Source organism: Thunnus thynnus, chromosome 1 (assembly GCF_963924715.1).
Source record: "Thunnus thynnus chromosome 1, fThuThy2.1, whole genome shotgun sequence".
Taxonomy (NCBI): Eukaryota; Metazoa; Chordata; class Actinopteri; order Scombriformes; family Scombridae; genus Thunnus; species Thunnus thynnus.
The window spans coordinates 16,332,081-16,355,692 of NC_089517.1; the positions used below are offsets into that span (position 1 = coordinate 16,332,081).

Here is a 23,612-nt window from a genome sequence, read left to right on the forward strand (position 1 = left end):
TATCACAGGAGAGAAAGAGAAAGAAATAAAATGTCAAACATTGAGATCAAACATGTTATATTACTGTACTAGCCTTCTTGAAATTTGAAAAGCCTAATTCTGCATCCTCATACACACAGAGAAGAGGCGACTGCCAGAATTGCATTGTCATGAGACTGAGTTTAGTGGTCAGAGATAACCTCTTGTACTGCTACTGGTAAAAAAATAATTATAACAATAAAATCAACACCACTTTCGAATAACAAAAATCCAAAGGCCTGCTCTTGCCATCTCTATAGGAATCTGCTGAAAACCACAGACATTGTAGTGACCAACTAACATGCTGTATTAAATCGCTTTCAAATAATGTGTTGTTTATTTCACTCCTCAAGGGCTGACCGTAAGGTTTGTGTTTTCCTAAACAAAACTCTTGCCTCAGTCGGCCTCAGTCCTTGGTGTTAGCCTATTTCTGAGAGCTCATGTAGAAGCGTTCAACAGCTGGTGTCTGTATTTAAAGAGTGCCACTCTGGAGTGTGCTGTACGAGGGCCATTGACACAGTGATCCTCAAGAACACGAGGGGCACTCCGCTGTTTGCCCCATGCCAGACGCTCTGAACATAAACACACAAGGTTGTAGAGAGAGGCAGACGCGGCTGGCTGGTATAAATAGATGCAGCCATTCTCCTCTAAAGAAGCCGAAACACACAAACAAGCCATCCACGCTGCTGAAATTGCTTCCTGTAGGGAGGCAGCCATATGCTTCAGTAAACCTCCTCTTTGATCAAATTTGCTGTATGCAGCATATACTGTAGGTCTTTCAAAACACAGAATACACCACAACAAAAAATCCTTACATGCAATATGATAATCTATTGTAGAGGTACATCTGTAGAGGAGAGGAGAGGAGAGGAGAGGAGAGGAGAGGAGAGGAGAGGAGAGGGTATACACAGTATACAGGGACCGCCCTGTCTGTCTGCTCCCACCGTGGGATTATAGACAGCTGTTTAATCTGACCAGCTACAGGGACGGGGCACACACATACACACCATGCTCTGGATTTCACTTTTAATACATTAGGAAGTCTAGCTAGGTCTGCAACCCCATCTGTGGCCATCTGTGCTCCCATTGTGCTTTGTGCTGAAGGACGAAACACTTGTGCCGGTAGAAGGAGAAAGAGAGCGACTGTGTACCAGGTAAGGCAGACCTGTGGTTAAGGTTCAGGTCTGGACCTCGCTCCTGCCTGCGAGCTGCTCTCATGTCCACTCACAGGTTTTTATCTGGAGCCACTTTGTGATCAATACAGCTGAGAATAGTTCTGCTCAGGATACAGATACGTCGGTGTCTGTCCCACACACTCACTATTAAATATAATGCTGAAAATAAAACAATACAATGCAGTCCTTGCCTCTGTGCCTGTTTGCCTGTTTCTCTGACTCTCTGAACAGCTGTATGTCTGCACGTTTGACGTAATCGGGGCTAAAAGATTGCTCACCAAAGAAACAGTCTGCAGTCTGAGTTCTAAAAATGTTTTCTGTCTTCTGCTCTCCCCTTGTGCCATGATGAAACAAGATGAAAAACAATTCACTGCAAGACACACAAAACCACAGATCATGTACTATACAACTGCACACGTATGCACACACTCAAAGCAGTGGTTTGTCTAACTTTCTAAAGCCATTTTGGGGTCTCATTATAGATTTAAGGACATATGCCTTCATTAAAGCTCCAAAACACATATACAAATATTCACTCACACACACAAACAAATACCATCATGTAATGACAAGCCATTAGAAGGCCATTCAGATGCTTTCACATTGGCATACATGTATGTCTGTGTGTAGACTGCATGAATAACTGTGTGTGTGTATGTGCATGTGTGTTTGTGCTTCCACTGGAAATACAGCTGCAACTTATTAGCTTTAGCTAACCGCTGCAGAACAGTCCCCTTAAATCCCCCCTGTCTATTCAATCTATCGTACTCCACAGAGACTCTCGTCAGTGACCACAGCTCTAAAACTCTCCCTCTGTCTCTTGCTCCTTACATCCCTCCCACCCTCCCTCCCTCCCACTGTAATTCCCCCAGTCTCCAGGAATGCTGTTGTTTTTAATTTCTCCCAGCTGCTCTGGCTGGCTGCCCGGCCGCCTGCCTTCCCACATCTGTTCCCTATCAGGCCACTGAGGAGTCCACACAAACAGAGCCTGAGCCCCTAGCCCCCAGCCCCCCACCAGGCCTTCATATCAAAACATGGGGATTGTAGCCCTGTGCCCTGGACCTAGGACCTAAGACCAAGGGATATAGCACCTACAGCACCCTCTGCTCTCATACTAAAACCCTGAATGCCATTTCACAGAAAAAGACACTCAGAAGCACAGGAGCTCATCTTCTGTTGACCTAGAGCAATCTACAGAAACAGCATGTGTTCTTTCTGTATGCCTAATTGTCCTATATTTTGATATATGCCTTGTCATCAGTGTGAAGTCTGAACTGTGTCACAGGTAAGATGTGAGCCTGTGTGTGTATATTTGTGTGTCAGCACGCAAGCTGCCTCTGCAGACAGATCCCAGACTCCACTTCATCTTGAGCTGATTTAGAGTTCAGAGGCTTTAAAGCCCTAACTAATGACAGGCCTGTACAGTGTGCGCATACCCTCGCACACAAATACACACACAGCTGCATGCACACATACTCATAAGCTGCAGAATACACAGCCCGTCCTCCCAAGAAAAACAACAGTATAGGTCGAAAATTCAGTCGCCAAAAACGACCTATAGCTACGTTTGAGTGACAGACACCATCTAGCAGCTGTAGTAAGTATGACCCACAGAAGTGACGCAGTTCAGATGACGTATACTGTATAAGGTGACAAATGTCGATACTAGGAGGAGGTGGGTCGGGTGGATGACTACATAGATACATAGCAAAAAGTGGACTTAGCTGCAGGAGACCACTGTTCACTTCCAGTTTCCAAACATGAGTCAGGACCATTTTTTAAAAATCGTAACTACGATTGTCATGGTGTTTACTGTTGCCATGACGACGAAGGTTGCCTAACTTCAAGGAAGTAGTAATCTTAATCCACAGCACCATGATCCTTCCCTAACCCTAACCAAATGGTTTTTGTGCCTACACCAAACCAGACCTTAACCACAGTGTTGTCACATCATAAAAAATAATGATTTTTTAAGAGTGATTTGTAACAGTTTTGGAATGCGGTATATTAGAAAATGCTCCTGTGGGTCAGTCTGAAGTGCATGGTCTAATCGACCTATGTGGTCATTTAATTATGAGGACGTGTTGCAATACATATGCTCACGCTGCGGACACAAACACATATTTTCCTCTATGTTACTTGAGAATCTCTGTGATAGTACACATGCAGTGCCGGCTGAACAAACAAGCTGAACAAAAAACAAACGGGGGTGGGGGTTCTCCTTAATAAGCACTGACAAAAGCCATCGTGTGTGTTTGATCAGATCACCAGGGGCAAGTCACTGGCAAATCACCATTTTTTTTTCCGAGTCAAAAACTTAAAAAAAAAAAAAAAATTAAATGGCTAAACTGGCAAGAAAAACAAGGCTAACATGAGGACTGGCAGGGAATGAGGATAGATTAAAGACAGTTTATCCAGGGCCAGAGGTGCTAAGGGTAGAGGAGTTGTATTTCTGTCTCTCTGAGCTGCAGGGATCCTGTCATACAGTGCTTATATATCTGTGAAAGCTGTTATTGATGTAATTGTATTGAAGTTCTAGCGACCATCTGTTCTCCTTTGGGAGGGCCTGGCTCCTCTCGTCGGCAGTGAAGTGGTTATGTGCAGCATATCACTGCTGCCGACGTGCTCACAGAGAAAAAACTTCCTTTTCAGATTTTCCCAACGGCTGCTAATAAAATCCAGATGCTAGACTGGAGCTGTTTCTGCCTCGCTCCCTCACCTCTCCCTCCTCCTTCTCTCCTCCCTCTCCATCTTTTGTCCTTCTACATCTCTTCTCTCAGACACAACCCCCCCTACCCCCTCCTCCTCTCCTGTCCTTCCACATTGCTAATCATTTATTTTGCTCCTTTCATTTCCTCCCTTCGCTCCTTCCCTGCTCCCCCCATGATCCATCCATCCTCGGCTCCTTCTTTCACTCCAGCCACTAACCCAGAGCCATTCCTAAATAAAGGAAAGTATTTGTGACATTCAGCCGAGGCGGGATGTGCCAAGAACAACTCCCTGGCTAGCCAGACACATCTGGAGTGTGTTAGGACTGCACTGGGCACTGGTACCGACACTGGCTGTCCCACCACACATAGACACACAGAAACGGTGGACCATAGAAATCACATACAATCTAGGCCGCATACATTCTCACAAAGCTTGTTGTTTTTGTCTCACATTGAAAACTGTAATTCGTGTTGCTTGCCAGACAGCCTAGCAGCTGTATACAAGAATTATCTGTTGTTGTTTACACTTCCTCAGCAGCAATAGAGGACTAAGCAGTTTATATGCATAATTGTGAAACTACAAGAGTATTTGTATGTATGTGTTCTGTGTATGCATGTGCCCTACATTGCAGTGTGTGCATGTGTATTGTGCTTCTGCGTGTATCTCTCTGTGTGTGTGGGGCTCCAGGGTCTCTGTGTGAGAGGAGTTGAACACCTGAACATCAATAACTGTCATGTGGGCCACCTGGGACCCCACATCCAGCTTGCACCATGGGCACACAGCCATCACCAGCACAGCTGCTACAGAGAGCGAGAGAGAGAAAGAAGAGAGAGAGCTGAGATATGGGGGAGGAAGTAGGAGACAAGAGACACACACACAGCTATATGAGGAAGTGACTGTGCATGTACATCTGGGAATGGGCCAAAGAGCCAGAAAGGCAGACAGACATGAGAAGAGAGAAGGATTTACATGTAGCTTCTCCTCTGCATGACAACTCCCCTTTGTTCCCTCTCATTGGCATCTTCTTTTCCTCGTCCTGTCAGCCGTGCGCCAAATTTTGCCAGCTGAGAGCTCAGCCTCGGGCTGCCACATTCCAACATCAGATCAGACTTTCTTTCATCATTCCTCTTTCAGATGAGCTCAGTTAGCATAGGCTCCATCAGACATGACATAATTCATCTTATTATCCAGCACACTATTGACATACTATAATAAGTTCTGCATTGGCCTTAAACTGACCCCTGAACCCATTTTTAAGACCTGACCTGACTGAACCCAACTAGTACTACAAAATTTGAGACCAGAGCGCTAATGCAACACATGACCTTTGTCTCTTTCCTTCTTCCCACTGGGCATTGCATATCTACTTGCAACACAACAACACAAGAAGTTCTGGGTTTTGGGTCTGGTTTGGGTCAATTAGAAGAATTGTAGCATAAAACTCAATAGGAAATGACTTCAGGGTAACCTGGCATTACTGCCTTTGATTATCACAAGTGTATTGACAGCTTTAATCAATAACCGATAACCCAAGCAATAACTCACAAACACATGTATTCTGTTTAGGAGTCCTCTGTCAGAGGAGGTTCACATATGAATGCACTTACATAGATAAGCTCTGCGATCCAAACACCTGCAGCCTCACCCAGCACCAATTAGCTCATCAAGCTTTTAATTACTCTGTTAATTGCATACAGGCAGCATGAAGGGCAGTATGGGAATAGGGCAAAGGGGGCCTCCTGAGGACCCAGCCTGACAAGCCTAACAAACAAAGAGGAGGTTTTCTACCAACAGCAGCCACAACAGAGTGACTCTGGAGGCTGGGAGGAGAAGCAAAGCGGGAGACAATAGTTCCAAGTGCCTCATCAGCAGCACTTTAGCACTGAGTGATATCACTTCCTGCTCAGATCAGTTAGGCAAGGAGGCTGAGACTGTGAGTTTGAGTGATGAGAGAAGCTGGGGGAAAGCGGAGACATAGAAGGGGGAGAAGAAGTTGTGGGCCATGTAAAGAGAGTTATGCGTACATCTGTGAGCAGCTACGCTACATCTGGATTAGTTCATATTGGTCACAGGAGGGAGGGGGGTTGCGGGGTGGTTCAGGCTTGGAGGAGTGGGTGAGAAGAGCAAGCGTGGGAATGTCCCACTGTTAAGTTTAGGGCATGTGGGCTTATTGTATTTGTGGGAGAGTTAGGCTGGAGTCTCCACAGAGTGACCTGTCTGTCATAGAGCTCTGCGATAACACAAACATCCTCTTAACTGTGCGCGCAATCTGAATACACACACACACATGCAGATAAGAACGCAAGGCAGCTGACATGAGAAAAGCAACACAGGCAGATTCTGTATTTGTTTTCTCTTCGCTTTCTTTGGCGTTTTTCTCCATCCTTAGCAAACGTCTCTATCTATTGATCATTTAGTGTATCATTCTGGCTGCCTGTCTGTCTCTCCCTCACATCGAGCAGATGTCCTCCCTCCATTTCTTCCAGGAGCAGTGTTTGAGGAGGTGTATCCAGGAAACAGTGGCCGGCACTCACTTCCTGTGTGACAGGTGTGCGATGGAGGCCTGACAGCTGCTGTCCTGCTCTCTCGTTCCCTCTCTGTATCCCTCTCTCCTGTTTCTCCCTCTTTCCAACCAGCTGCAGCAGAGAGCAGCTCTGTTTGTTCTTACGTCACCGCGGCTGCCTGCTGATTTATGGAGCACAAAAGACTTAGATTTAACCCTGGCAACACACACACATACACATGCACGCACTCACACCACGGCAACTGCAGCATCTCTGTCCTTCCTCCTCATAAACCCTGAGTCTTAGTGCGTGTGTGTGTGTGTGTGTGTGCATGTTAAAAGGAATGTGTGAATTGTGACTGCCTATTTTTCTCTCCATGTCTCTTGCTCTTGTGCTTTGTGCACCGTTAAAAACCTGACACTGAGCTGTCACTCACAGCTAAGATAGGAAAACAAACAGCAGATTAGTCATTCGCCTGCTTGATGTCATGTATTTCATTTCATTCAGTGTTAAATGTCTGCTCTGTCACTATGGAGCTGTCAGCACTAACAAAACTGTCTGTAGCCTGAACTACTCCCCAGCCTGCCAGCACTTTAATACCTCTTCATTCGGCCCGCAGGCACAACAACAATAGCTCCTGACATTAGCCAGGCATGGGTAGGGTGTTCTGTATTATCCTGCAGACCCCCATAGGTTTCACACATCTACACCCACATAGACACATGCACACATAAACCACGAGGAAACAGAATGTGGTGGAGGGGAGGGGGAGGTGGGGGGGGGGGGGGGTGGGTGGAGGAGTTGTTCATGTGACAGGTTAGAGAGAAGCTTTGACAGTTTCTCCATTTAGCCTACAGCCAGCTCATGCTGGAAACTGCAGAAATAAATACCAGCTACTCCTCTGGGACACGAGCCGACTACGGGACGCCGCCACAAAAACAGACCGAGCGGGAGAAAAAAGAGAGCGACTACAGTGCCAATAACATACTGAGTGTGTGAGTAATTGGCAAATTAAGATGACCTGGTCATGGTCGGATAAATGGATGGCAAACAGTGATGCCATAACGGAAGTGTTTGTATGTTTCACGTGCATAATCTCGTGGAAGTGATAGTCTTGGACATAAAAAGCTTTAGAAGTTTCCGAAGTCCTATTAGTATATATCGGTGAATGAACTGCTGATTATTTTCTCGATTCACCCATTAATGTTTTAGTCTATAAAATGTCCATTTATTTTCATGTATGACAAACAAAAGCATCAAATGGTCACATTGCATGCTTTTTTTTAATTCGATAATCAAAGTTGCCATTTAACTTTCTGATTCATTAACTAATCGATTAATCGATTAGTTGTTCAGCTCTAGTAGAGATGGACTCAACCTTGTTTCCAATCATGGTTAGACCTCCATACACTGTTGTCAGAGATCCCAGTGTCAAAACACACCAACTAAATTATGAGTAAAGGTAAGATGCGCTTCTTATCTTTTTAACTCTGCACATTGAGCTTAATATTCTTAGCTATGTCATATGATAATGCTTAAAAAGATCTTCTAGCAGCAAGGACTCAGCAAGGATTAAAGTGCCTGAATATTTCTTATTTCTTATTTTTCTGGAATATTCAAAAGATGAAGTGATGTTAGTTTATTTAACCCTTGTTCATCTTTTGCATTTTGTTTCACTATTGTGACATACACAGTACTTATGTGTGAGATTTTGTAGTGACAGGGTTTGTTCTGTCACTCCACCACCATCCTCTTAAAAACATCTGCTGACAACAATAGCACTGCATATGCCTCATTTAAATGCACTTTTAATATGATCAGGAGGTCCATCACAACCATGTGTCTTCAGAAGATGGTTGGGGAAAATGTGAGTCTATGGTCTCAAACATAATCAGGAATCCGTCTTCCTTTTTATCTGAGAGCCTACTGAGGTATGTAGACACCCCTCCTTATATGATAACCCATAGAGGTCAGAGTGTATTACTAATGGGATAATCTCTCTCTGAGGTGGTATTTGAAAGACTGAATGGAAACCATCAAACACAACCCCTACACCCTACTGAGGCTCCTGATGACTTGAAATGCCAGGTGATAATTCACTCCTCAAAGTGACCACTGCTCTCTGACATATCAAGAAAATCTCTGACCTTCCTCTCTCTTCACTTCAAATACCTCTGGGAAGCTAAAATGTCCATCTCCTAGTGGAATTAGTACTTTACACGGGCAATTCTTTTATCTGAAGGGGTAGAGTTTGCCTGTGTGTGTGCGGGTGTGTTTGTGTGAGTGTGCGAAGGGACAGAGAGGCAGAGGAAGGAAGGCTGGAGCCGAGATTAAGGTCTGTACAACTAACTGGTAACACAACGGCACTCAGCGGCTCAGCTTCCCATTTGAAGAGAGACGGAACCATCTGTGTGGCACAGGATCTGTTTCCAGGAGATAACAGCTTTTTTTTTTAAATTTCACAAATACTGTACATGGAGAGGGAAAGAGAGAGAGAGAGAGAGAGAGAATGAGAGAGACGTGTCTTCCTTCCCAATCTCTGCCTGCATGCTCCTCCATTGCAGCACCTCCCTAGACGTCCAGAGAGGACCGCTTTGGAATGGAGACCTTAATAAGTTCAGTCTGTGTTCCTTTGTGCTTGTTTACTCCCTGCCTGTGATAAAGGCCTTGGTGTGGGGCAGAAGGAAAGGGAGGGATACATTATATCAAGTAGCGGTGGCAATCTGAACTTCCCATTTTCTCTGCTGGCTTGTCCATTTGGCTTGATTAAAACAGATCTCAGTGCTACTGTAGATTAGCCCAGCTGTTTCCTGTGTCTGACTCTGATCTGAACACACTTCCTACCAGGAGGTCCCGTGAAGGAGGCAGGGCAGGAGGTGAGGAGGCGCAGCAGGGAGAAAGGGACAAATAAGAGAAGAGGGTTAAAAGAGGGTCAGTGGTTAGTGGGCAAGTGAGGAAGTAAAAGGTGAGGAGGGAGAGCGGAAGGTGAAATTGACAGAAGACAAGGAAGGGAGGAGGAGGAAGCGCTTTTTTACTTGAATGTTTGGCTGTGTAGCTGTCAGCAATTCAGCCGTATGTACTGTGGGCTACATGTGAATTCATAGATGTTGTGACATTTCGTTGCAATTGCATTTATGACTGAGTGTCTCCGTGCACTGGAGATGCCTCTCTTTTGAAATGCATAATTGGAGGTGCAATTTGTCAATGCTGCATATGTTGAAGTAATTTTAGTAAAATGAGGAGTCAATTCAACAAATAATTTACAGAAATGCTAAGCCATAAATGGGCAATTTTCTACATTGACTGTCACATATAAGGTAATTGGAGCCTGCTCTGCATGTATGGAAACTGAAGAAAAGACACCTGATAATTCCAGTGGATGCAAAAAAAGTGTTATGACTCACTAGCAGCGAACAAATATTGAGAGTGTGTGTGCACTAAATGTTATTCTTGGGAATCAGAGTGGAGATGTGTGCATGTAGGGAAGAGAATGAGGAAAAGAGAAAAAAGAGTGATATTTCACACACACATTTGGGGTTTTACTTGGCCTCCACCCTCTGCTCTGCTCCCACGCTGTGGCGTCAGCGGGCCAGCCATCCAGCGAGTGTGTTTCTCATTCCATCAGATGTTGGGAAGCTGTTCGTTTCTCTGCTCTAGTCTCTGACATTCCCCAATCTCCCAAGAGAGGCTGGGCAGCCTTGTCACAGTAATGTCAAACACATGTGGAACAGACCAGGGCAGAGCAGACCAACACAGAGGACGAAGCGGAGCAGCAGGCGGCCAGAACCACAGCGGTCTTTCCCACTGTGTATTAGGATAAACAGCAGTGAAACCATAGAGATTCAGCACTGGGTCAGTCACTTCGTCACTCCTTAAGTCACTCACTTGCTGCCATATTTTACACAAACACACATATATTTACACACTGATCTCATTTTATTCCAAAGAACCACTAACAAAAGTCAAATAATGTCAGGAAGATCTTACAGATCGAAATGTTGCCCCAAAAAAAGAGAATAAAATTATTTATTGGGAGCTTAACAGTGTGCAGAAATCATGCCTTTGTACTCTGCAATGAAAAGTCAAATAACAACCATAACTCTCAATAGCACCTCACTGTCTCCTCTCTCCTCTCCTCCCAGTCTAATTGTCTGCCATTTTTTGCCTCTATCATGAACACACACACACACTCATAGACAACAACAGCATCATTCCAACTAATGTACCAATGATTATGGCTTCCTCAGTTTCTGCACTTTTCATCCTGCTGTAGCTATTTGGTCACTGCTACTGCTTTGAAACTGCCATTATCTATTGGAGACTAAGATTCTCACCTTGAAGGCAAGGCTGTATGACTTCCTGCAGTCACACAATTTGACTACAGTGACAACTTGTGCAGGACAACACTTGGAATGGATGCCCAAAACATATTTACATATGTCAAGATGCACAAATATGAACTATACAGACCTGAACACAAATATACTCGCCTGAAATTGAGAATATAATGTTAGAAATAGTTATTTGAGAGAAAATGTGCTTTACTGGTTAATCTGACATACACACAGAGCCTCAATTTAGAATAAAGAGACACTGAGGAAGTCACTCACACACTTACGCACAATCATAAATAGATAAACATGCTCTGTGTAACTGTGTCATTGAAAGAAATTATAAAAACCCCAATTTCACAAGATAATTAAAAAGATTGAGAGGCAGAAAAGAAACATTTTCTGCTACACAAAACCAACTACCTACTCTTCTCTTTGATGTTTCTTCTCTTTTTCCTGGATAGTTTTACACACACATTTACATGCTCACATAAAATCTGAGACGGGAAAATATGCTTTGGCTCAACAGTTTACAACTCATAGAAATATGCAGCATATGATGAGAGGTTGCAAGTTCACTTTTTTCATGTTTTCACACTGTGCTATAAAGGTTAAAGGAACAAGAATCGTCCCTTTAATCAGGCGCAACACTGTACATCTGTTTGTTGACAGACTGAGGAAGGCCGTATGCACACAAACACACAGACACGCACAGGGCTGATGTCTTTGGCTTGTCTTGTTTGTGATGGCCCAGGTGTCTGTGTTGTGCTGACCACCTGACCGGCTGTGCGCTCGCAGCTCCCGCCCACCTGAGGCCATCTGCTCCACTCATTAATTAGGAGACAGGCAGTTTCACCTGCACTGCCCGCATTTAGATCACAATAATTACCACACACGCGCACACACAAGAGCACCTTCTCTGAGCCCACACACTCATACAGTAAGCACACTCCCATAAGCTGCTGCAGCATCAAGTCACAGTCATGTCACAAGCACCAGATGACACAAACACTATTAGATGATGCAGATGATGAAAAACAGTGATGACTTTCATCATTTCCTACATTTTTGCTACGTTATGTAAAATTGGCTGATAGAGTATTCGGTTAGCATTGGCACATACAAGAGTACAAAAAACATTGTGTCTTAGATACCTTGATGTTAAAACATTAGTCATAATATGCTTGAAATAGCAGTAATGAATCACAGGATAATAAAACAAAAAAACAAGGAACCACCATGAAGCTTAGAGAAGTATTTGTGTGTTTCTTCTACCCGTCATTAAATAGAGAAGATCTGCTGGTCTGTGACTTTGCCAGATGCTGTATCTTAAGAAAAAAGACTGGTTTTCACTTTTTCTCTCTTTTAAAGTCTTAGTATGTCTCCCTCTATATATAACAGACATCCCATCCATGCACCTGTGGTAGATGGGAACTGAATAAACACTCGGCAGAAGCTGGGGTCATAATGAATGGCCTGCCTTTTAAGAGAGCTACTTAATGATGAAGTGGGGACATCTGCCTTAGCAGGCGGCTGGGCCGGGCAGAGCTGAGCGATGAGGCGGCCGTCGTTGGTGGAAGCGAGGCAGAGATGCTCGCTTGGTGGTGATGGAGGTATAATGTGTGGTGAGGCAGGGTGTCTGCAGTGCGGTTTCACCTCTGCAACCTCTCATCCATTGTTCGAGACTATTATCAACTGTTCAATTATTCAGATGATATTTACCAGGGCCAATTGTACAGGGCCCACGTCCTGCAGAGAAAATGGCCTGAGTGTTTTACTGTTGCACTCACAGGCGGAAGAGTGCACTGCTGAGGCTGTTCAAGTAGGGGTAAAACCTTTGGCTGGACTTGTTTCTTCACAGGGAGTGCCTCACAGTCGCGAGGGTTGTTATAAACGATCCATTATGATTTTCAATGTTTTTTTCGTTTTTTTTTACAGAAACTCAGTTTTCAGTTTTGTTTGTTTCCTTTGGTTGCCATAGTAATTCTGTTAAACACTTCCTCTAGCCTTTTCTTTAATGTCTGCACACAAGGACTTAACTACAGTAAACGCAGTTATAACACACACCTCTTGTCGACTCTCCAGACATTGATTGAAGCTTCATTTTTTATGCAAATGCGGACAATGATGGAGAAGCTATTTTGAGGTACCGTGCAGTTCAGTTCAGGGTAAATGTCTCAATTTATCCCTTCACACACACACATCACCTCCATCCAGTCCAGGTGGACACCATGTCACACACACCAAAGATTTTGTGTCATCACTTTGTCTCAACATCACTTTGATGTGCAGCACAGACTGATGGGGCAAACAAGCCAAACCCAAAGTCTCTCTCGCTCTCTCATTTTATCCACTGCGATAAATGTTTTTTTTAGAAAGTAGATAAGAAAGATAAGTGCATAATAATAGCTAATCATCATCATCATAATAGTAACAATAACAATAATACTTGTACTAATAATAATTATTCTTTTTCTTCTTAGTATTATTATCATTATTATAGACCCACTCTTTCCCTTTAATCTGCTACGTATACACAATCCTGTGTCTTGGCAATGTCAGATATTATTAATAATAGAAATAATAGACTACAGTAACCAGTGTACATGTCTCTATCGGAAACATCTATTACAGGAGAACAGCCAAACAATGAGAAATGTGTGTTTTCATTTGCAGAGCTCGCAGTGTTGCTATATTTCATATCTCTGAAGACAACTCAGCTGAGACTGAGGTTAATATGGGAAAGGATGAAATAAAGTGGGCAGAAAAAGAGTAAAAAACTGAGAAAAAAGATATTTCCCCCCCAGAATATACAGAAAATTAGTATATAAACAGTAGCCTGGTTTGTCTTCACCTGCACATTAAGACGTCGCTGTAACAAAGCTGAAAACATAATCTTGTCCAGAATGTATACTTGAGATATTTTAAACCTTCTTGTAACAATGTTCCGATAAAGGACTATTACAAAAAGCGAACATACACCGTTGCAATCTCCCAGTGCATATAAAAACAATTCACATCAATATGAAATTAAATGTTTTCCCAAGATTTGCTTCAATACAGCAGAATGTGCGGGTTGTACTTACTTTGTGAAGGTCGAGGTCAAGCTGAGGTAATTGTAGCGTTGATAATCCACACCAGATAGTTTCTAAAACGGGTTTGATATCACCTCAATCCTCATTATATGGGGAAAAGAAAAGGATAAAGCCTTTGCTTAATAGTGCGGAAAACTATTCCTTTTTTTTTCTGTTTTTGAAATATTTTGAGAGGAAAGAGGCAGAAGCCACAGTCAAACACAAAAGAAAATGTTTAACTTTCCTTTGGGAGTTCAAAGTGGATCTTGGACTTTCCAGATTTAATAAATTATGAGGTATTTCTTTTCTCTGTTATATCGAAAAAGGGAAGAAACAAAAATCAAAGCCAGAGCTCTTTCTTGGATCCTTAAGCACATTGATGTCTTTGGTTTTGCAGTTTGTGTCTTCAAAAAGCGAACAGCTTGTGTGATGCGAAAAATCACAACTTGTCCCAGTCATGTAAATCCGCTCTCTTACTCATTTTAACCATCACAGAAAGAAGAAATAAAATGTTTTTAAAAATGCAGTTTCAGCTGTAAAAGCGTCCTTTCTGCTCTCTTAAATGCAGACAAAAGCATTGACAGGTTTCTATTCTATACTGTAAGTCCACACATCCCCGCGTCTCCAATGTAGAAAACGCAAATTAAGATGCGGATCCTCTTTTCTGCAGGGTGCGTCTATTATTCCTCCTGTGACAACTTTAAAACCCTTCTTCTTTAGTTAACAGTTTTAGCCACAGTCTGCGGTGTCAGGAACAAGTCCTTATACATCCGATTAGATAAACTCGTCCCCTTTTTTTGTTTTGAAAACGCACAGTTTTCTTCCCAGCCTGCGGACAGGCTAACCACGTTTCTCTGTATGGTCCGTCTCCTCCTCCTCCGACGCGCAGATCCTCCGCCGACTGTCTTCAGATGGTGTTGTCACAGATTCACTTTTCTCCCAAACAAAATCACAATCAGCTGAGCGTATTTTTTGCGGTTTGTTTGGCTGTAAATTCACAATATGGGGGGGGCGGGTGGGGGGGGGTTCACTCTTGTTTTGTCCTCACTGATGAGTGAAGCTGGCGGGCCCACTGTGCGCAGTAACCGCGGCTCTCTCCTCCTCCTCCTCGCTCTCTGTCCTCGCTGTAGCCTTCTGTCTGCGTTTAAACACCATCTGGAGCTCCTAACCTCCCTCCCTCTCTCTCTCTCTCTCTCTCTCTCTCTCTCTCTCTCTCTCGCTCTCTCTCGCTCTCTCTCTCTCTCTCTCTCTCTCAGAGCTGGCAGCTACAGTACAGGAATCATTTCTAGATTGAAGATCTAAATTGAAGAGTAAAAACCCAAATATTGCCACAAGAATATTAACATATACCTCTAAAAACTGTATATGCAGCGCTATACCTGCATGTATGGGAACTTAGTCGGTGATTCTTGGTGATACCTGCTAAAAAATATATTAATTCTTATAATAAAAACGCATTTAAAAAAACTTCCAAATTGCAAAAAATACGCGTTTGTATTCCTTTAAAGTTTTTCCTTAAACCACGTTTATCCTGTTTAACTATTCCAGCCATAAACTGATTAAATCCAAAAGCATAAACACAATTGTTTTACGGTCCCGCTGTCTGCCCGTGGGGGCCGCTGTTTCCTCATATCAAGACGAGGACAACAAGGAAAGGCTCCAGCTGACATATAGAGACTATAACACTGCACACTTTATACGCTTTATTTACTTTAACACTACAAAAAATATGAGAAAACGCTTCCTGAGATCCTATTAGATGTAAAAAAAAATATTTCTGTCTTGCACAATTCATAAAGTTGTATTTGTGTTTCAGGTGTTGTTATAGACAGTCAGGTGGCTGGTGTGAAGATGGATAGATGGAAGAGCATCAGATGGAAGATGGTGTAGCATATTGTCTACATGGTAGCTATTATTATCACTAGCATTACATTTTACCTTTTGATTGTTCTACCTGCTGTTTATCATGCTTCTGTGTCGCCTGCTTTAATTGATAATGTAGGATGATGTTGTCCTGTACACATTATCTTTACTAACATTAATCTTCCCTTCCCTAAGGCTGCAACAAACAATTATTTTCATTATAAATCAATCTCTTGATTATTTGGTTAATTAATTCATTATCATTAATATTATTATCATTAATTTAGTTTACAAAATGCCAGAAAATACTGATCACACCAGAGCCAAGGAGAGGACTTGAAATTTGTCATTTTGTGAGTGAAACTCAGTGATAAATCAGAGAAAAGCAGTATGTGACTTAACTTTTTTAGAATTAAAAATCTAACAATTAATTGATTACTAAAAGAGTTACACATTAATTGATAAATGTACAGCTCTACTAAAGATGAAAACTATACTTTTGGCTAACTTCTTCACATTAATGTCCATCAGTGTACTACCACTAGATAAATAAACACACAGACATAAATGTGTGACATAATTATAAGAGAGACAGAGAGAGGCAGGTACAGTACATCTGGTTCCTCTGTAGTGAGAATCCTCCACCTGTCCACACTGGTCTGTTAGTCTCTTTGCCCCTCCCACCTCTCTACCTCTTTGGTCCCCCCCCCCCTCCCGCACCCACCTCCCTACACACACACACACACACACATACACACACACATCATACACAGGCATAGCCATGGAGAGGGACAGAAGACAAAGCTGACACCCTCCTGACCCCTCCTGTGTCTACAGAACAAACAGAACCAGCTTGTAAAGTACACACAGACAGCTGCTCTGCCCTGACTCCCGTCTCACCAGCCTCAACAGCCTCCAACACAAACGCCGCCTTCATGTGAAGCCGGGAGGACTTTTGCAAAACACTCCAGTTCTGATTAAATAGGCGTGCAAGGGGAAGCCCCGGTGCTCTTTGATTGGAACGTAACAGCTTTCTGCTCCAGGATAACTCCAGGTAACTTAAGGACAAGTGCCAACGTTTTTGTTCAAACCACAATACACCTGTTAACATGTGCTGCTCCGAACCACTACAACATGGTCAAACACAAACACACACAGCGCAATACGCTAACATTACACACATAAACAGATGCACAGGCCATTACAAGCCGGGTCTGTCAGAGGCAGTGTATAGCGTACTATGGTGGAAGTACGGTTGTCAAGGAGATGGATGGCGTGTTTATGAAACTCACTCACTATATTTCTCTTTCTCTCTTTCAGAGTTATGGCCCTAGGTGGCTCTGTGCACATGCAGCATTGTATATGTGTGTGTGCCTCCTTAGTATGTTACTGTAGGTGGCTTATTTGTTTTCTGTGCAGCACTGTTGCAGCATACTGAAAAGGGAAGAGGCGTGCAAGTGTGTGTGTGTGAGTGTGTGTGGCCTTGAGTGACAGAAAGGTTGGCGATGGGGGTTGCATCCAAAGAAAGGATTCCTGCCAAGGTGACAGCTCCAAGATTGACAGGATGCTATTCTCCTCGGGAACAGCGTCAGTCAACCTGTCAGCCTCCCTGTACGACAGCCTCTCACTCCTCTTAATTTGGCCTTTTGTTGAGCGGTCACTGGGTTAGCTCTGACACTCCATGTGGTGGGTCTGATAAACTGCACAATGAGGCACACAAGGTGGAAACTCGCCTCGATGAACTCTCTGTGCAATAATACTGCGATTGGAAGTCCCTTTGATGGCATTAATGACGAAAACAGCTTTGTCTCCTCTTTCTTTCACTCCACTATCTCTCTGTCACCTCACAAACACACACACCCCCCTCATCCTGCTCTGGACTCTATTATGTTGACAGAATCTCCTGGATGGTTGAGCACCCTCTGAGATACAAGAACTGGGTTTGGTCATTGTGCTGGTATGGAAATGACTATTTTCTCTCTCTCTCCCTCTCTCTCTCTCTCTCTCTCTGTGTGTGTGTGTGTGTGTGTGTGTGTGTAAGAGAGTAAAACAGGGTTAAAGAGAGAAGTTTGCAGCATTTCCTCCACTCACACATTGTAAATCCTTTCCTATAGTGGCAGTCACAGACTAGTGTGTTGAAAGGAGATAAGGCCCTGAAGTCGACTGAAAGGAACGCTAGACCCATTGTGTTCCTGCGCTCTTCTCTTTTCCCCTCTCTCATATACTTTCAACAGACCACACTCTTATAGAGTTGCCATTACTGACACCAACATACAGGTGGGTTCCAGCTGTGTTGAAAAAAAAAAACACAGTCATGAAAGGTGAAAGAGTGCGTTTCACTTGATCAAAATAGAAAAAAGTAACCGAGCTGATTGAAACGCTGATAGATATGATTGGGTTCGTGTTGAGAAATCTGCCTATGAGTCACATGCATCCTCCCTGAGTGCGGGTTTTGTAATTTAAACACTGTTTTTCTCTGATAGCACACTCAAGAGGATGTTGTTGTCTCACTTTGTATGTTAACATCTTTAATGTGTGCATGTCCTCAAGCTGCTCCGTAATGTTATGAAAGAGGATGAGACAGACAGAGAGAGAGAGTGAGAGAGAGAGAGAGAGACTCTTTCTTTAATACGGCACGGTGTAACGGATCATTGACCCACCCACTCAAGCACGTATGCTGGAATGCTGCTTTTACAAATTGCGCCCATAGACCCCCTGACATTTTGTTTGCAATCGAGCAGCAAAGTGTTGGTTGTTTGAATCATCCAGACATGATGGGAATTCAAAATTCAACACATGCTTTGGAATTAATATTGTCCTTTGATATACTTGACTTCTGAAATACCGTTCATGCCACAGAATGACACTAATAAAAGCACTGCACATTACCATTACTGTAACTATTCCTCTACGTCAGATACATTTTCTATTCTGTGTAGTTTCCTGATTGTTTATCCAATCTGTTTATTTTTCAAAAACAAAATTAGCCAAGCGAAAGATTGTTTCATGCGTTGGCCCCCACTTCTTATTTCCTGAGATATCAAGTAACAGTGAATATGAGATTAAACTGAAGTCAGATTTTACTTAAAAGCAGAGATTATGATAGCTTTTTTTACACAGGCATTAATAATAGTCAGGCACAAAAAGTATGAAATATTTTGATAGGACTTTGGTTATGTTATCTGCATGAGGATTTTGGGATGTCTCATGTACGCACGTATGCAAATTGAAATGCCTGCAGGTAAACTAAGAGAATGCATGTGTGTTTTCTCTGGCTAGACTAAGAGAGCTGAGTGCAGGGTCACATCTGACCATTAGAAGCACAAACTGACAAAGGAGGAAGTAACACCTGATTAAATCAAGTGTTGACTCAAGAACAGGATACGCAGTCTGATAACCGAGGGAAACAGATAATAAAAAGTCCTCAGTGTGCAGGTGAATACACCTCCATACATTCACACAAGAGTGTCACCACTATATATGACTGTTTCCCAAGAGAAAATGTGTGTGTGTGTGTGTGTGTGTGTGTGTGTGTGTGAGAGAGAGAGAGAGAGAGAGAGAGAGAGAGAGAGAGAGAGAGCATGTTTGTGTGTGCAGACAGTTGGTGGTGCTGGCACTGGAGATAGTGAGAAGAGGGGGATGAGGCACTGTATCAAGTTGTGAACATCTGTTCCTCATAGAAACCACAAAGCTGGTGTTGAAGAAATAGAGAGGATAACTGCTCTCTCTCTATCTTCTGCCCACCTCTCTCTCTCTCTCTCTCTCTCTCTCTCACACACAGACACACACACACACACATACACGCACATACCTCATCACCACCTTGCCTCTTCTCCCACACATACCCCTCACTTTTTCCCCTGTTCCTTATTTACTCAGTCTTTCTCTCTCTTCTTGCATCATCATCAACATCTATCTTTTCCCATATTTTTTGATGACCTCTGCCACATTTATTTTTGTATATTGTATTTCCTACCAGTAATTTAGAGGTTGACGATAAAGAAGAAATCTTCTTCCTCAAAATGATAAAATTCTGTGTGCACAATACTACAGTAGGTAATAAATTTTATGGAATTCTCAAGATAATAATACATTTGAACTTGGAGTTAAGGACACTGGTAACAAAAGAAATGTAATCTAAAAGATTTACGTTTAAACATTTTTCATTTTTGGGACCTGAAAAACAATGTCGTTGATACATAATTCAAAGTGACATCAAGATAGGGAGCAGCATAAAGTTATGAACTTGTGTGGTTATGTAAAAGTTATTACTGGTGAAATCATTCATTTTTTTTGAGTGAATACTGTACAGAATAGCCCATTCATAGCTATAGAGGATTAGGATTGGCACAAAATTATGAAGTCTATGATACAGCAGACTTGAGCCAAGGCTTTGTTAGGGATTCACTGCACCTTTTCCCTCAAAGTCCCTTGATTTAGTCCTTGCTCCTTTTCTTCCTCTCTCCATCTCTCTCATTGCCATCCTCCCTCTATCTGGGCCTGCTGTGAGGGTGTGCTAGTGCTGGGTGGCAGTTCCTTATTGTAGAGTGTCTATATGAGTGTGTGTGCTCGTGTGTGTGTGTGTGTGCGTGTGTGTGTCTGTATGCTGTGTGCGGCTGATAAGACCCAGGGAGAAGAGCCAGCGTGCCGACATATTCTTGCCACCGCAGTTATCGCCCGTCGCAGCTGTGCCTGAGCTCTGCGACATCTGCTCCCTCACAGGAAGCCTATGCTGCAGCTCACAACGCCTTGGACACACACACACACACACACACGCACACACACACACACACATGCACACGCGTACACACACACACACACACATTACTGCTGCTTCTCCATACGGTGTGAACATATCACTGGACTATAACCCCCTCACCACCACCACCACCAGCACCACCACCACACACACACACAAACACACACACACACACAGTTACGTCAGGTAAAATACTTGAGACAAAAGAGCTGTGTTTACAGTTCATACTGACACATTTTGATTTCCTCAGTGTATGCGTGTGTGCGAGTGTGTGTGTGTGTGTGTGAGACGAATGGGTTGGAGCACCGACACCAGAGTTCTACCGGGTTTTTATCACAGAATTACAGGGGGGATGCTTATGACTAAGCCTAATTATAGAGGCCTTATCGCTGCAACGTTCACAAAGCTCATTACTGCCAAGAGACGGCAGGCGCTGCAGGTAATTCACTACGTTGGGTATTAGTCCTCTCTCTGGCTTACAGTTTCTACATATTTAGAGTCTATAAAATTAGGCCTTTAATGTCTGATTCTTAATGCATCTCTCTCTTCTCGAACCCTTTGCTGATTTAAGTGAAGGTTTTCCTTTTCACCTGAAGGCACTACTTCAGTGTTTTCAGTGCTTTAAGAATCAATTACATTTTTTTTCTTTGCTTTTTTTTTCTCTTTCTTCGCTTTTCTTCTTTTTCTTTTCTTTCCTGGATGTCATTCAAGTATCCCTCATATGTCTGCAAAGTTTTCCTTCTGTCATTAACTCTGATGCACCCTCACGACCCTACATGTGCATCTCCATTGAAGCTAAACAGTGAAACTCCAGAATCTAGTTCTGTTCCCTGAAGCTGTATGGGAAAGCCCAGAGGAAGACTCCCCACCCACTCAATGCTCTAAAAACCTCTTTCCCTTTCCCTTCCTGTGCCACAGGACAAATGTGCTCCACTGAGCTTGTTAACAATAATGACACGTCTATTTGTGCTTGACAGCTCATATGAAGACCATAATGCATGACAGAAGAAGACGCTTTTGAGAAAAATTGCACTTAGTGGTCAAGTTAAGTCTGATTTTTTGATTAAATTTAATCTCTAGCTTGAATTTGTTTTATACAAAAGGCAAAAAACATACATTTAATGTCTCAATGCACTGGGAAGCTACTATTAGATCATATTGTGCATAATTACTTTGAAGATGAGAAGTAATTTAGATGTGAATGTTTGATGTCATTCTAACCTTGAAACCCTGGCTTCAATCAACAAATAACAGGTCTACTAACGAGATGAAGAAACCTGACATTGCCCTCATAGCATGCGGCACTAAGTCAACACAAACTGATTATCCGTCAATCACTCCAACTTAATGAGCAGACCTGACAGCTGTGGGAGCCTCCATCACTCATCACGGTAACATACTGCCAAAAAATTTCATAAAACAGGCTCTCTCAGATGACAAACTCCTACCTTCACTGTATCTGTAGTGGCTGCTGGCTGCCAGGTTTGGATCAAGTCTTCCACGCTGTGGTCTGTGGGCAGTGTGTTTATCCCTCAGCTCTCTGTGGCTGATCAGTGTGACGGTGGGGACACGCGGTGCAAACGCTGCAGAGGAGGAAGATCCAGCTCTCAAGTCAGCCTTCTTCTGGTGCTCCAGGTGGACCTCAGCAGACATTTTCTGAATGATCTATGATCTGAGCTTTCCAATTTCTATGTGAGTTTAGTGGCTTGGAGGATTGGTGACGTTCTGTTAGTGTGAAGCACGATGATGCACACCAGGAAGTTGTAGGTCCAAGTGAGGTAGCGAAGACAAATACAAGGCAGTACATTCAAATTCAAGAATCTTTGTAAACCTTTATAAGACTTTGCAGCTGGATTTTCTCTTCCATAATGAGTCCCTGAGGCTTTCAAGTTTACCTTTGACTCTACGGTATATCATCGTGTGACCCACTCCACTGCCATTCAGGGACTTAGCTGCATTTCAAGTTCCAAACAGAGAGAAACAAGTGACAGCCAAATGTTGCTTCCTCTTCTTCCTTTCACCTCCTCATTAATGATCCTTTTTGTATTATTCCTGGCTTCATCTGGTATTTTTTCTTTCAGTGCACATGTGCAACTTTGCTTTAGAAAAATTAATGATGAATATTTGTTAATACCCACGTCAAACAATCTGTCTTCAACCACGTCCCACAAGTTATGCCGTCTCTTTCAGGTGAACTCAGCACATCTTGCATGTACTGTCCATCTCTCTCTCTTTCTCCTTTTCTGTTCGTTTGGTTCTCTCGCTCTCTCTCCTTTCCTTTCCAGCAGAGTGTGTGTGAAGCAACCACACACACCAGTGTGTGTGTGTGTGTGTGTATGTCAGTGGCAGGTCAGCTTGTCTCATGGCTCCGGTTGAGGGGCTGTGCTCTCCTGTGAACCCTCCTCCTGCCCTGCCTGCCACTGCAGCTCAAAAGAGAAGTGTGTGTTTGTATGTTGCAGTTTGTGTGTGTTTCTGTGTGTTGCAGGACTGCAGCCCCTGGGGAGGCCAGGCAGCAGTGCTGGCTGCGGCGATAGCAGCAGACAGCAGCAGGCAGCAGGACCTGGGCCTCCGTCTGGGCTTCCTCTGCCAGGAACCAGCTGTGTCTGCGGCAAGCAGCACTTCTTTCCCTCCTTTTTTCGAAGTTACTCCCCTTTCCTCCTTCCCAGCATCCTTTGCTTCTGTGCACCTTGCCTAATGTCTGTAATGACATTTTCTGTTTCATGATGTTCCATTGCCAAAAACTCACCTTACATTTTTGCATTTTCTTTTTACTGGTATTTTTGTCTGAATTTGATAGTTCAGAGTAAAGTGCAACAGCAAGCATTGCCCAATCAGCGCAGAAAGTGGCACAAAATAGGTGCTGCTTAAAGCTTGAAGATGTGGTGACTACTTGCATTCACGTTTGCCACTGAATAAAAATAGACAACACAGTTAATTCAAGGGAACATTGTATCATTGACTCCTGTCTAACGACTAGCCATCAACCACATTTCTTCTGCGGAGCAGTTTTTACTCCAGTGTTTATATGAAATTGGACACGGCTGATATGACAGTTTCCTCTATTTTGGACTCTTTCCCCAAAGACTGGTACTATCAGGATGGTTTGCAATTGGTCAATTGTGCAAATTTATATGTCATGCAAATTAACCAAATCTGAACTCTACACCAAAGAAAAT

The 23,612-nt window shown here is 43.2% G+C and overlaps 1 protein-coding gene across 7 annotated transcripts in view; it reads right to left on the reverse strand.

Annotated features, from left to right (window-relative positions):
- Positions 1–23,359, reverse strand: part of cbfa2t3 (CBFA2/RUNX1 partner transcriptional co-repressor 3) — a 43,878-nt gene extending 20,519 nt beyond the window's left edge. For 2 of the 7 annotated variants that reach the window (XM_067586956.1, XM_067586974.1), the window contains exon 1: positions 21,885–23,357. In XM_067586956.1, the coding sequence (XP_067443057.1) occupies positions 21,885–22,089 (205 nt within the window). In that variant the 5' untranslated portion in view covers positions 22,090–23,357. Of the gene's footprint in view, positions 1–13,826; positions 16,339–21,884 lie in introns of those variants that run through there. The other 5 variants (XM_067587010.1, XM_067586985.1, XM_067586965.1 and 2 more) reach the window with 5 other exon arrangements.
- Positions 23,360–23,612: the final 253 nt, after the last annotated feature.